Genomic DNA, 14,819 nt, shown 5'->3' with positions numbered 1-14,819 from the left:
CGTATAGACATTTTGAGGGGAAAAAAATGCATGGGTGAGCTGAGCAATTGTAATTTTATACTCTTTTATTCGGATAGAATATTTATTGCTAAATTTGGAGTTTAGATTGCGTTTTGGAAGCTTCTTTCAAGTTCAAGAGTAAGAGAAACGAAGAATGTAAAACTTGATTGATCATATGAGTTACTGTTACATTGAAGAAAGCTATGATATCTACATGATAACTAACTGTGGTTAAGGAAATTAACTAACACACTAACAAAAATCTAACTCATATCTAAATAAATCATGTGATAAACATCAACATACTTCCCTTTACGTTGAACTTTGATGAATATCATCAATGTTTAACTTGGATTATAAGACTATGGAACTGAGGATTACATAATACTTCCCAAAACTCGTATGCTAGTTCTTGCCTTGTGGAAATATGCTTTGGATTGAAGGTTCAAAAGCTCTAACAATTGTGAAATTTAATTTTGAGAATCCACGCATGAAACCGACATTAATTTTGAGAATCCACGCATGGAACTCATAGAATTGTCATAAACACAATTCACTTTACTTTTGATCTATTGAAACTTACTCAAGCTTTTGTTGCTCAAATCATTGGATAATCACACTTAAGTCGTAAATGAAAGAAGCGGAAACTAAAAAAGAATAAAATTACATAAATTTAAAAAAAAAAAAAAAAAAAAATTAATGGGATACATCTTACTAAAAATAAAATAAAATAAAGCAGTTCTTCCACTTTAACCCGTACAAATTGTCGTGGATGCAATAGTTATCTTCACGTTGTTTACAAATAAGACTTCAACGTTTAAAATTAAAAACACGAATAACCCGTACAAATTGTCGTTTAGACGTTTATACGTTAAGTAAAAAAAAACATTGCATACAGATCAGAAATGTTTCTGAAATCGTAATATGAAGCAACGACATCGAGATTCATAACATTAATCACTATCCATTACAGAAGTCAATTGAAGACGGTTTAAAAACATAGCTCCTACGTAATCATCACGAGATATGACAATCTAACCCTAGCCTAGAACACCAAATCTTATACAAACGATTAATAAAGAGTACAAATTACTCAAGTGCTTGTGAATTTGGTCACGGCCTTAGTGCCCTCAGACACCGCATGTTTGGCCAATTCACCGGGAAGTACAAGTCTTACAGCAGTTTGGATCTCCCTGGATGTGATCGTTGGCTTCTTGTTGTACCTTGCGAGCTTGGAACTCTCCTGTGCCAATTTCTCGAAAATATCGTTGATGAAACTGTTCATGATTCCCATCGCTTTGCTGGAGATACCGATGTCGGGGTGAACCTGCTTCAAAACCTTGAAGATGTAGATCTTGTACGTCTCGACGCTCTTCTTGTTTCTCTTCCTCTTCTTGTCCCCGGCCGCAGCGCCGGCCTCCTTTGGCAGTTTCTTTCCGGCCTTTGGTTTCTTCTCTGCCGGTGCTTTCTCAGCGGCGGGGGTTTTCTTCTCCTCCGCTGGCTTCTTCTCGGCGGGCTTCTTCTCTGCCTTTGGCGCCATGGAAATTAGTATTCAAGGAAGGATTTTAAATCGAGTTTTTAGGGTTTGAAAGTTGGGGGAAAATGAGAAACACGGTGGATTGTTGTGGAAAGATTAAAGTTTCGGGGAAATATTATATAGGAAAGGTGAGTGACTTCTTATTGGTTGGCTAACTTTCACACGGATTAGCGACGTGGCGGAAAATACGCTTGTTGGATGAGTCCTATGAACTGCAAAATTAATGGATGGCCCTGATTAAAATTTATCTTTTGGGATCTGAAATAAGGCGGTCTTTCCATTTTGTATGTTTAATTTAAATTCACTCCGACATAGAACATTAGTTTGTTTAATTTAAATTCACTCTTCTCTCTTTTTGAATAAAAAATTAGTTTATAAGATGTGGAAAATTAGGCGGAGCTGGTTAAAAGCGAACCGTACCCTCAGATGCTCCGGACATGAACAAGTATAGAAGCATCCCTCAATGTCAGCAATCCATCTCATCGTAGCGATCGGATCCTGCGTCCCATCAAAATTGGGTGGCTTCGTTTTGCTGAACTCCCAAAATAGCAACGAGTCACCTCCTTGAGGTCTGGCAGAAACAACAGTTGTCGTAGCTACATCGGCTGCGGCCTCAGTCACCGCGGTGTACCGCTCATCGAAAGTCTCCATCAGTGTGGTCTTGATAGACTCAAACATCTCCGGAATCTCGGCCCGGATTTCCGCAGCCACCTCATCGTGGATCATCTGACGAAGCTCCTCGTCATTCACACCGCTCGTCCCAGGTCTGTGGCGTGTCCCAACCATAATTCCTCTAAAACACGACATAAAAATATCAGAGACTCAATCGAGCATACTCGCACTCGATAACGCAACCCTACTCGACCTCCGATATCCAAGGGATTCTTACCTGGACTGCCCACTGATCCGGTGTCTTCAGTAGTACGGACCCTATACTACTGACTACACCACATCAGCATTCACCCCAAGTCCTACTCCTTGGACCCCGGATCACGAGTACTCTATTCTTGCTATGCATTGGCTACCTACTCACTCTCAAGACATCTCATAGCAGCAGGATTCCCTAGACTAAGGCGTCACAAATCAGGTCACTCTAGTCCTAATATGAATACCTAGTATACTCTAGCATGCATAACATGTCATAACATATCTCATAACCCATATTGTAAGGGTATTTTGGGGATTTTACCGTTCGGGCGATGGCTGACCGTACACACTGCTTCTTCTTTAGTTATCACAAAATCTCTTATAAAATTTTATGCTTTTATTTATTGAAATTTTTTTCTCAAATCCTCGGTTTGAGTTCAGTTACGCCCGAAGGTGTACCCGAATCCCTCAAACCAAGGCTCTAATACCAACTTGTAACGCCGTAAATTTTCTAAACAAAATTTTAATTTCCTAAACATGTTTTCTTCTAAATCAAGTCATAAAAATCCAATATACATCATATCGCCATACAAAACATATCAATCCCAAGATCATAAAATAATTCCTCCGCTAGTGTGTACAGATCACGACGGCGCCTTCCCACGGTCCTCTCTAGTACCTGAAACACATAACACAACAACTGTAAGCATAAATGCTTAGTGAGTTCCCCAAAATACTACTTAAACACACATACACCCTTCCAGGCCCTGACCTTTCGGTCCATGTGTCTCAGGGGACTTCCGTCCCAACCCGGTAAACCTTCCGGTCCTACCAGCGTCGACATTTCGGTCCTCATCACAATGCCTTCTGGCCCATAACATAACGCATTCCGACCCCCCATCAAGCATAACATACATAACACATACAAACAATTATCTTAATCACATACAAAGCATACTTCTCATAACATATCCGACCTTCTGGTCACACATAAATACTCTTCCGAGTACAGTATAGTGAGAAGACTCACCTCAGATATCTCAGTAACTCACTGACCCGGTGGGAAATGCGATATAGCCTCCGCCTAAACACATAAGGAAAATATTCCCATAAATATGACCGTACTCTAGCATTTCTTAACATCCTCATAAGGGTAAAAGACCATTTTACCCCTCTTTTGACTCACAAGCCTCGCTGCTGTCCAAACCCTAAAAGTCAACCAAAGTCAACGGTCAACTTTGACCCGACTCGGCGAGTGCACTTGGGCAACTCGGCGAGTCCACCTGTCCCCACTTAACTCCTTAGTCCAATTAACACATCGAGTCCTTCCCTTTACTCGACGAGTCCCCAGGCATGAATCGCGGGGCTACCTTGACTTTACTCGCCGAGTCCCAAGAATAACTCGGCGAGTACATGCCATGCACAAATTCTTTTAACCTCCTGAGGTCAGATATGTTCCTTAATTCCATAGATCTGACCTTCCCAGTCAATATAATCACGTAAAGCTCACAACTTGATGCGTATAAACATACATAATGGCATCAAATGGAGATTTAGTCCCATAAATGGCAACCTAGGTTCAATCACCCCTCAAGGACCCATAAAGCATACTAGATGGAAGTCTCTGAACCTCTTTGAGTCCAGATCCAAAGCATAGACTCGATAAGGGACCAATAGCTCCAAATAAACATCCTCAAAAAGGGTTAGAAAACCCTAATCTATAGGTTCAATACCAAAACTGAAGAAAAGTCGAATGAATACCTCAAGTTGGAATCTCTGGACTCTGAAACCACTTGAACCACACCTCCTTCAGCCTCCTCTTGCTCTTGATCACCTCCTTTACGCCAAACCAAGGAAAGAAAGATCAACAAAAGTTTCTCCTTCCTTCCAAATGATATAGATCACTAAGGGAGCTCTCAAGGGACTGGTAGCCGCAATGGGAGGCTAAGAGTACCCTTAAATAGGCTCCAACCCCGGAGGATTTAGGGTTTCATTAAACAGCGTGGACTCGCCAAGTCCACTCATGGACTCGTCGAGTCCAAAGTAAATCCGGATGACCAATCACGACCATACTCGGCGAGTCTACGCATCAACTCGCAGAGTTCCTTCTCATAATTCAAAAATATAAATATTAAATAATATACCTGGGATTCCGGATGTTACAAATGGACCGTTACAAATTCATTTCTTTTATCCCCGATTGGTTTATATGTAGATTAGATACCATCCCTTGATTAAAGATATTTACTATAATAGGTTAATATATATATATATATATATATATATATATATATATATATATATATATTCATGTATTAGGGTAAACCCTAATCGTGTCTTAGTGACAGCTTTGTGCCATTCATCTTTGTGACCCTATCCTCTTGGTGAGAACACCTTTCTTGGTGAAAGATATATTTGTGATACTTTTGTGTTCTTCATTGTTCTTTATTATTTATATCCGATCTACGAATCTACAAAGGGTTTGGGACCAACATAAATGAAACTTAAAATTAGACAATGTTAGGAAAAACAATCTAAATAAGAAACAAATATCTCATGAATAAGGATCCTTTGATATAAATACAGTCGAGAACGGAGATTGTATGAGAAAGTTATGAATTTTTTATACAGACTTTAATAGTCCAAGCTTGTTACAAAAAATAAAGTTAACAATAAGTTGCGACCTAGCCAACAGAGTCTAAACGAAAGTTGTAGTATTCGTCGATAGCTACGTATGGGTATAAACAATGTTGAAAATGGTGCTTGTATGGAAAAATATATTAATTTTTGAAAAATATTAAGATTCCGCGCACATAGATAGGGTGCATGGCGCACACTGACAACCTGATGTGGCTCCACCCAAAACTTGACACATGGAAACATGGAGGAAGGACCACACCAACATCTCCAACCATAGGCACAACGTGCCTAGGCAAGGTGTGCAGCGTACCTCATTTTCCAGCTATGAATAGAAGTCGTTTTGCAGCTCATTTTCTTACACAATTCGACCCAATCCTCTAAGAATATCTTCCACCCCTAGCCCCTTTACTCCCTAATTCACAACTACTTTAGCGAAGCCCTATGGCATCAGAGAGTCGGATAAATAGAAGTTGCTAGGTCAGAGTTTTGTGTGCATAATTACTGGTTCTCGTTAGAAAAATCTGTAAGTCAAGTTGCACTTATCTTAATTCAAGTGTAACTTATATTTATAATCATAATTGTTATTAGTAGTCTTTAAATAAGATCTATCAGTAATTCAATGTCATAATAACGACTGATCTACTTACGGGAGTGGTGTCTATGTTGTATTTAGTGAGGTGTTTAAAGTGAGATTTCCAAACAATATATTTTGTATACCAAACGGACCCTACCTCCGATATGATCCTAAATGGTTATTCCTTATTTGATTGTTATTGTTGTAGACATTGAAATTACTGAGGATTCTAAACTATCATTGTTATAGTCATAAGGAATGTGAAACTATACTAATACTTAGTGCTATTTAATTTTAGGACTTTTGAAACGATAAGGTGTTACGGGAAGCGTTGCCCTAACCTATAATCACCCACTCTTTCCAGGTGAGTGTATAGTTACTTTCAATAGCACAACTTAATAAAAGTATTTATTAAATGCTAATTATATTAATTATACTATGTGTCATTTGTATAACTATAATAGTATTGCTTTATTTTGATATGTATTGGAAGTAGGATGCATTTAACTATAGATTTGCCTACTTATGAAAATAAGGCTTACAAAGGTCGTTTAGTTCAAATTAAGTAGAATTTCGGATAGGTCTCATCCTGAGGTAGAGTGTGAGATTAATACAAAGTATAGTAGTCTCTATTTTCTTGGATGACAAAAAATGGTGGGTCCATATCTGACAACCGACTGGTATGTCTGGGTCATCGACTGGAGTAGATAACCCACATACGTAGATAAAATGGGATACCATATTTATCAAATACTTTGAACATTGGTTGCCTTTAATACGAATTGCACTGCGCCAAGGACTCCCCTAGTTGCGTAGTCAAACAGTCGATCAAATATTCATCAGGTAAGGTGATTCTTCCAGATGATCATTAGGATACATGATAATTGACTGGGTGGTCTTACATTAGATTGTGTGTGTGTGTGTGTATATATATATATATATATATATATATATATGTATATATATATGTATATATATTATGCTAATGTTTGTTTGCAGGAATGTCATTATGATTTATTGTCATTAAAATACTATGTGCTTGAAAACACTATGCATCATACTAGGTTTCTTAAACCTGACTCACTCAATTTATATGCATCATAGGTCGTGCAACTAAGGCTGTTGGGCACTAATTAGGATGTTGAGTAAAATAAGAGACGAGTATGTAATAGTATCTCAGGACCTTTTAGTATTTACGTTGCAACCTATGTTTATATATTAATGATGACATCCTTGGTATTTTAATATAATAAAATAACACTTGTTATCTTAAAATGTTTTAATTAAATTGGAATTTTTTGCAACTCACTGAAATTAAAAAAAAAAAAAAAAAAAAAAAAAAAAAAAACATTAGTTGGTTCTGAAAATTTGTGGATGTCACATTTATACACTATAACAAGGCATCATAAATAAATAAAATTTACATGTATACGCACCCTATGATCTAGTTTTTTTTACTAATTATACTACTTTAAAAAATAGAAATCCACTAGAGAAATACATAATTGCTAACCTCTTATGCAACTCGATCTTAATTTTCTTGACCCTTCTCGAGGCTTCTTGATCCAAGAATGTTGGTTGGATAAAAGGACCAAAATTAGGAATTCTCTAATGGAATCACACCCAATAACTCTAAGGAAAGAACCAAAAGAAATATAGGATATTGATTAATCTCAACAAACCCTAAGAAGATTTGGAAATTGTCCCATAGAAGGAAATAAATGAACTGGCAAAATCTTCATAACTAATATGCAAGAAGGAATGAAACATCCTCCACCTTATTTATAGACTTAAAGATTTAGCAAAGTTTCATATCCCATCCTATGTGAAATGGATAGAGAATTTCAAATTCTTCTTTCCATTGGGGGTTCTATAATATTTCAATTAGTCAATCCTTTAACTAATCAATATTCAACCATTTGAATTAAAAAATTCAAAGTTAATTCCAAAATAGTTTCTAATTAATTTATTAAACATAATAAATTAATAAACTTATTTTCTCCTTACTTCTATTTTTTTTTCTAATTCATTATTTATTTGTTGAGGGCAATCCAAAAAGAACATTGTTATTATTTAGAAACATTACCAATAGTTAACGACTTTGAACACTATTTCCAACGAAAATAAAAACCAAGTCATGGTGAAGGCAGATTTCTAGTGGGAAAGCATCACTAATAGCCATTGTACTTAGAGGTGGCAATCATAGACATAACCCGTAACCCAACACGAAAATAAACGGGTTTGGGTTGATATTTTTGATCCGCCAACCCGTTTATTTCATGGGTTGGGTTATCTGTTTGGGTTCACGGGTTGGGTTATCTGTTTGCCTACTTCGAAATCAGGTTTTAGACCAACTGTGCACATCACATATCGCTCAAACATAACTCAAAGAGACCCACCTAACTTCCGATATCTTACGGTTTGCCTCATGGGAGACACTATCATTTGCATTCTTTTGGCCAATTAACATCTTGTATAGATCATTATTAATTTCTCGATATTTTTGCATAAGATGTCGAAGTAGGTGGCTCGCCTTAGTAATACCTCATTCATCGCCTTCATTGAACCATCAAACCACATATAAATCCACAATCAATATTCATTAAACCATCAATATTCACAACTCGACAAATATGTTACGATCTTCATTGTCAATAATTAAAGTTGTGGAACATACTTTTTGTCAAACAACATTTGTTTTCTTGGAACCAAATAATCAAACCATTCGAGCCTCAATTTTATCCGACGAAATCATCAACTTAAAGTTGGATATAAAACCAGATACAACCATAAACCAAAAGACGACCCTAATATCGATACCAAAGTCTTATACAAAAAAAAAAAAAAAAAAAAAAGCAACAAGTTTTGATTCAATTTGAGGGAGATGGATTGCATATTAGGTTTGGACTATAGTTCACTACTGTGAGCGTGTGATGAAGTTGCATATTTAAGTTTCAACGCACCATCAAACACTAGGACCATATATGTCCCACTTGCGGTTTGATGCTATCTTTGATTTACACCAAGGACACGAATACACGGATCCATGTGAATTGATACTACACAAATACATTTTGAAAAGGAGATAAAACTTAATCTATTCATGTCTTCATCTGTGTAAATTCATGTGTATATTCAGTTTCAATCAAATCTTTTTCTTTTTAGAAAACCAGAAGTTTCATGAATCACAACTTAATGTCAAGGCAATTTATCTACCTCAAAACGATGATACATAACCCTCACAACCAAATCAAGAAGCACTAACTTAAAAATATAACATTCACAATCCCGTCACAATATGCTTGATAAATTGAACATAACACCTAGCTCGAGGCACCAAGAAGCATCGAACAATCAACAATCACGAATTTTAAATCAAATTTAAAATATAAACAGAAGTACAACATTATCGATATTGCTTAACAAATGGTGGCATTTCTTTAAAATTACGTCATCATAACGAAACTCGTGGTTATAACAAGCAAGTTGTATCGTTAATGAATGACAAAGGTGCGGATAAATTACAGATGTTTTGAATTCATAATTCCAAGAAACTAAATCCAGATCCATAACATCATTATCGAAGCATAACGGAAATTAATTAAAAACGATACATAAAGATAGATTCTACAAACACATCACGAGATATGATGATCTAACACTAGTATATAACACCAACACATTTTAACAAAACATTAAAAAATCAAACCAATTATTCAGGAGCTGGTAAATTTGGTCACGGCCTTAGTACCCTCGGACACCGCATGCTTGGCCAATTCACCAGGAAGTACAAGTCGCACGGCGGTTTGGATCTCCCTGGATGTGATGGTTGGCTTCTTGTTGTACCTTGCGAGCCTTGAACTCTCCTGCGCCAATTTCTCGAAAATATCGTTTATGAAACTGTTCATTATTCCCATCGCTTTGCTGGAGATACCGATGTCGGGATGAACCTGCTTCAACACCTTGAAGATATAGATCTTGTACGTCTCAACGCTCTTCTTGTTTCTCTTCTTCTTCTTATCTCCGGCAGCAGCACCAGCCTCCTTGGGCAGTTTCTTTCCGGCCTTTGGCTTCTTCTCCGCGGGGGCTTTCTCAGCGGCGGGAGTTTTCTTCTCCTCCGCTGGCTTCTTCTCGGCGGGCTTTTTCTCTGCCTTTGGTGCCATTGAATTTGGGAAAAATGTGAAGATCGGAATTCTAGGTTTTCAAAATTGGGGGAAATACGATGGATTGTATGTGGATAGAATAAAGTTTCGGAGTGTTTAAATAATATCGGTGGTTGGATTCTTATTGGTTAGCTTGGTTATCACACGGATTTATGACGTGGCGGCTGTTAAGCACGCTAGATCAGGCTAACGGATGGCGAAAGTGAATCTACGGCCATGGTTAAGGCGGATTTATTTATTTATTTATTTATTTATTTTTTTAAATTTACTACAACTTTTTTCAACTTTTTCTATTTACTAAAATAATATTATATAGTCTAGATCTCATGATTCTCGACAGGACTCGCGACACGATCCCAAACAACTCTTCGGGGAATATATCCGCAAACTCTCGTACCACGGGGCACGGGCACATCACTCATTGTCGCCTTACCCGCCTCCCAGGTATCCATAACATAGGCGACAAATTTTGCGCAACCCTGCTGAAGGTAGTGTCTAGCTCTCACTGCTGAACAAAAAGTTGGTATTCGTTGTGGCCTCTCGTCCTGAATCACAAGCTCTCCCCCACTTAAGGTCCTGATCCGCACCAACTGTTGCGCGCGGTCAATCACTGCTCCATTGGGGCTTAGCCAATCCATACCAATAATAATCTTGTTCCCACGCAAAGGTATGGGAACCAGATCTACCAGATAACGCTCCTCGAACAACCTCAAAACACAATTTCGGTAGACCTCTAATGCTCGCACTGGCCGAGCATTAGACTTCAGTAGTAGCTGGGATACCTACATTTCCTTTGGCAAAGTTTTCATACAATAATAGCTACCACGCGAGTATTGACCGTCCTCCCTTCGAGATGCTATACAGGAGGAAGTGCAGAACCCTGATATGCTGGGGTGAGGTTGGACAAAGGGTCATGGGGAGTACCGAATTGGTACTCAAGATGATTTAGAGGATCCAGAAGGTATGGATTAGGCTTCAAACTGCTCATAGTCAACATAAAAAGTTATGTCTATAAGCGCTGTTCGCACCTGGAGTTCCAGTTCAGGGATATGGTCATTCTGAAGGTGTCACCTCTGAAAGGTGTCATCCAGTTCAGGAAGTGTGGCAAGTTGGGGCCCAGTTAGATTGTGCCTTTTAGGGTTGCAGCCCGGATGGGTAAGGTGGCGTATAGGTTGGATCTGTCAGCCGAACTTGGCCAGATTCACAGTACCTTTCATGTCTCCCAACTACGGGAATGTTTGGTAGACGACTCTATAGTGGTGCCTTTAGAGGATATTCATGTTGATGATAGCCTGAACTGCATCGAGCGACCAGTAGCTATCCTCAACCGGAAGTTGAAGGATCTGAGGAACAAGAGGGTCGAGCTGGTGAAGGTGCAATGGCTCATAATGGACTTGGGAGTCGGATGACGAGATAAGAGAGCACTACCCCGAGCTTTTCCCGGATGCAAAAGCAGACTTTGAGGGTGAAGTCTAAAATAAGCGGGGGAGATTTGTAACACCCAGTTCCTGGTACGTATCTTAAATAAAGAAAATTTGCATTTTTGTATTAGGACTCGATGAGTTGGAGGCTCAACTCGTCGAGTAGGGACGAATTTTGGATGCGGGTAGAAGAGCTTACTCGATGAGTTGGAAGCCCCGACTTAACGAGTAGATATGTCTGAATGAAACCCTAAATTTTAGGGTTTGCCCTATTTAAACACATTAACTCGCCTCCCATGCAACTCCCATCATATCCATTAGTCAAGAACGCCCTAACTCATGCCCATTGACCTTTGTTGAGTGTGTGAGTCATTTGTGAGAGTGTTTGTGTTATTTTGAAGCTAGAAGAAGAAGAAGGAGGAGGAGGTAGTAGATCCAAGGTTCAAGCTACATTTTATGTCCCTTTAAGGTATAAAGTTGCTTCCTTGACTTTCCTATTGCTAGATCTATCCATGTTGGAGTTTAGGGCCATCTTTTAGCAATTTTGTGAACCTTTTTGAGTATGGAGTGTGAATTGAAGTTGTAACTTTGGATCCAGATCCCTTTCGGCCCCTATAGCCACAAAGTTCACGAATTTATTATGTTATAGCCCTTCCCTCTGGCCTAGACTTCATTTTAGACTTGGAAATGGGGTTGTTGGCTCATAAAACCTTGCCTACATGTAAAGTTTGTAACTTTACGTGTAATATGGACCCTAGGAGGTCATATATACGTTTTAGATGTGTTAATCCCGACTGAAATCAGCTGTATGGATTTGGACATTGAGGGACTCGACGAATCGCTCATACGACTCGACAGGTTGGGTCGCAGCTTCCCCAGTCTTTTTATGGTTTTGAGCAACTTGTTAAGTTTTGAATGGAACTTAACAAGTTAGGCTCATTTATGGACTTAAAGACCAAGGAACTCAGCAAGTTCAAGAACAAACTCAGTGAGTTCGAGGCAGTATACCAACTGATATGAAGAAGGACTCGACGAGTCAAGGACGAACTTGGCGAGTCTAGGACTAAACATACCAACTCACATGAAGAAGGACTCGATGAGTTCAAGGATGAACTTGGAGAGTTAAGTGTAAAAGGTCCCGATCGTGTATGAAGGAGAACTCGATGAGTTCTTGAAAGACTCAACGAGTAGGATCGAGGTTTCAGTATTTTGAGGATTATGGAACTCGACGAGTTGGTGGACCATCTAGGTGAGTTGGGTCAACCAGATGTTGAATTTGACCAAAAGTTGACTTTGACCAGGGTGTTGACCTTGACTTTAAATTTGACCCGAGTTGACCCTTGAAAGGGTTAAGAGTATGATGTAACGACCCAAAATTTAAGACCAAAAATTTCTCTTAATAAATCATTACTTAAAGTAAAGTCATCATTCCAAAACATAACATGACTATAAGTTTTCAAAACACATGTTCATTATCAGAATAAACATTCCCAGGCTGTCTAATCTATGGTGTGTGCCATGCGATCACCCCGATCTCTTCCCTCCGCTACCGGAAGTACGTAAAACCAAAACTGAAAACCGTAAGCACGAAGCTTAGTGAGTTCCCCACCCTACCACATACCATGCATAACCACATACTGCACATACGGGGCCACGCCCCCTAACTTGGGCCTCGCCCCCTACCTCGGGCCTCGCCCGCTACAACGACCCCGCCGTTCCAGGCCCCGCCTGGCTTCGAGCCCCGCTTGGATACAGATCTGTTTTACTTAGGCCCCGCCTGTCACAGGGCCTCGCCCGCCAACAAATAATAACACATAACTAACACATACAACTGTTTCTGTCCTAAGGCCTCGCCTATCCTGGGTCTTCTACTCATAACTACATGGGCCGGCATTGTGGCCTTAGACCCATTCACACAAAGGGAAACTCACTTGCACTGGCTGAACTTGCTGATGATCTCACTAGTTGCTGCATGACAACTCACGGAACTCCTGCTCCCCTTGCTCCCCGAACTACCAATATCAATGCAACACTGAGTCTAACTGACCCCCGAAAGACAACCAAGTCCACCCTGGTCCAAAGTCAAAGTCCTGGTCAAAGTCAACCTTCCAGGTCAACCCTACTCGCCGAGTCACCCTACTGACTCGCCGAGTTCATAATGTTCAGATTCCTTCCATTCATGACCCGACTCGCCGAGTCTACCGATTTCTGAGTCCAGACCTGTCCAACTCACTGAGTCTCCACCCGACTCACTGATTCGAGTCATAACTCGAAGGGTTTGGGGTTTTCGCGACCTGACTCGCCGAGTCCAAGAACAGACTCGCCGAGTACAAGGCAATCTTCATACGACTCGACGAGTTGTTCATCCCACTCGTCGAGTTTCTCCACAACTTCATGCTACTCGCCGAGTCCCTTTAGTTCTCCTTACATGCAGAGGATTTTTGAGTTATGCATGGACTCCAAACTATAGATCCACCCTTCCCAAGCCTATTCCACACGTAAAGTTGCAAATTTTACGTGTAGAGAAGGAAATCTAGGCAAAATATGCCATAAACTAGGGTGTAAGGCCAAGGGGCTTCAAAATTGACTTAATAGCTGATACTTTATGCTTCTCCAGGCCATAACACACTTGGATCTGAAGTAGCAACTCCAGATCCGGCTTCTAACTCAAAATAATAACATTATGGCTAAAGAGCCCCAACAACCACACATAGATCTAGGTGCAAAAAGGGTCCAAGAACTAATTTATTACCTCCAAGTGCTCAGAATGAACTCACAATCCCAGATCTATAGCTCCTTCTTACTCCTCCAAGTTCCTTCTTCCTTTTCCAAGCTTTAATGCACCTTCCAAGGCTCAACTAGGAGATGTGACGGCTAGGGTTTGATATCCAGGGCTAAAGAGGCAGTAAGGAACCCTAGGAAGAAGATTAAGACATTTATATAGGCTCCAAGTCCCAAATTTAGGGTTTTCCACGCACAGACCAGACTCGCCGAGTCGGTCACTTACACCTCGACCCGGATCCCGCTCGGACTCGCCCAGTCCCTCCTTGGACTCGCCGAGTCGGCCCTTAAATTTGAGTTTTTCTTTCCTTTCATGGCCTTTAAGACTTTGGGTGTTACAACTCTCCCCCACTTAAACTAAACTTCGTCCTCAAAGTTTACTATACTCCACCACCTACGATCTGCCTCTAAAACCCCACCAATTATTTCAACACCAGTTGCCTACCTTCGCTGGTCTTCCCCCTGGTCATTCTGACTAGCATCACTCCTTGTGGATAATCATCTCGGGTTAATCCTAACCCTGAACATACTGGAGACACAACTTACTCAACTGTCAATCCCTCTGGTACTCTCCGAGTACTTCACTGAACCCATAGGGGTTCATTCCCCCCGCCTTTTTTTCCTCACGCGATTCCCTTGCCTTCCCAAGGCGATGCTCCAAAAACAACTATTTCCTCTGTCACTGTGAAGATCCTATCTTCACCGATCCATTATTCCTGCTAAATCCAATACGGGTCATCATCGCCAGTAACCACTGACACTCCTTTCTTGTCGTAACTTGGTGTCGAGCTCTCCTCGACTCAACTAACTGAATTCCACCATAACCCGCTTTCCCG

At 39.9% G+C, this 14,819-nt stretch overlaps 2 protein-coding genes across 2 annotated transcripts; both read right to left on the bottom strand.

Moving 5' to 3' along the window:
- Positions 1-925: 925 nt before the first annotated feature.
- Positions 926-1,644, bottom strand: LOC145011039 (putative histone H2B.1). Its single transcript, XM_078969660.1, has one exon. It carries the CDS (start codon positions 1,538-1,540, stop codon positions 1,094-1,096), a length of 447 nt encoding a protein of 148 aa, XP_078825786.1. The 5' UTR covers positions 1,541-1,644; the 3' UTR covers positions 926-1,093.
- A 7,551-nt stretch (positions 1,645-9,195) lies between these two features.
- LOC145011038 (putative histone H2B.1) lies at positions 9,196-9,861 on the bottom strand. The gene has a single exon (XM_078969659.1). The coding sequence runs from the start codon at positions 9,779-9,781 to the stop codon at positions 9,335-9,337; it is 447 nt and encodes a 148-aa protein (XP_078825785.1). The 5' UTR covers positions 9,782-9,861; the 3' UTR covers positions 9,196-9,334.
- Positions 9,862-14,819: the final 4,958 nt, after the last annotated feature.

This window comes from Lactuca saligna, chromosome 8 (assembly GCF_052625555.1).
Source record: "Lactuca saligna cultivar CGN05327 chromosome 8, ASM5262555v1, whole genome shotgun sequence".
Lineage (NCBI taxonomy): Eukaryota > Viridiplantae > Streptophyta > Magnoliopsida > Asterales > Asteraceae > Lactuca > Lactuca saligna.
Note: the sequence above shows the minus strand (reverse complement) of the source record. Positions and strands in the feature narration are given on the sequence as shown.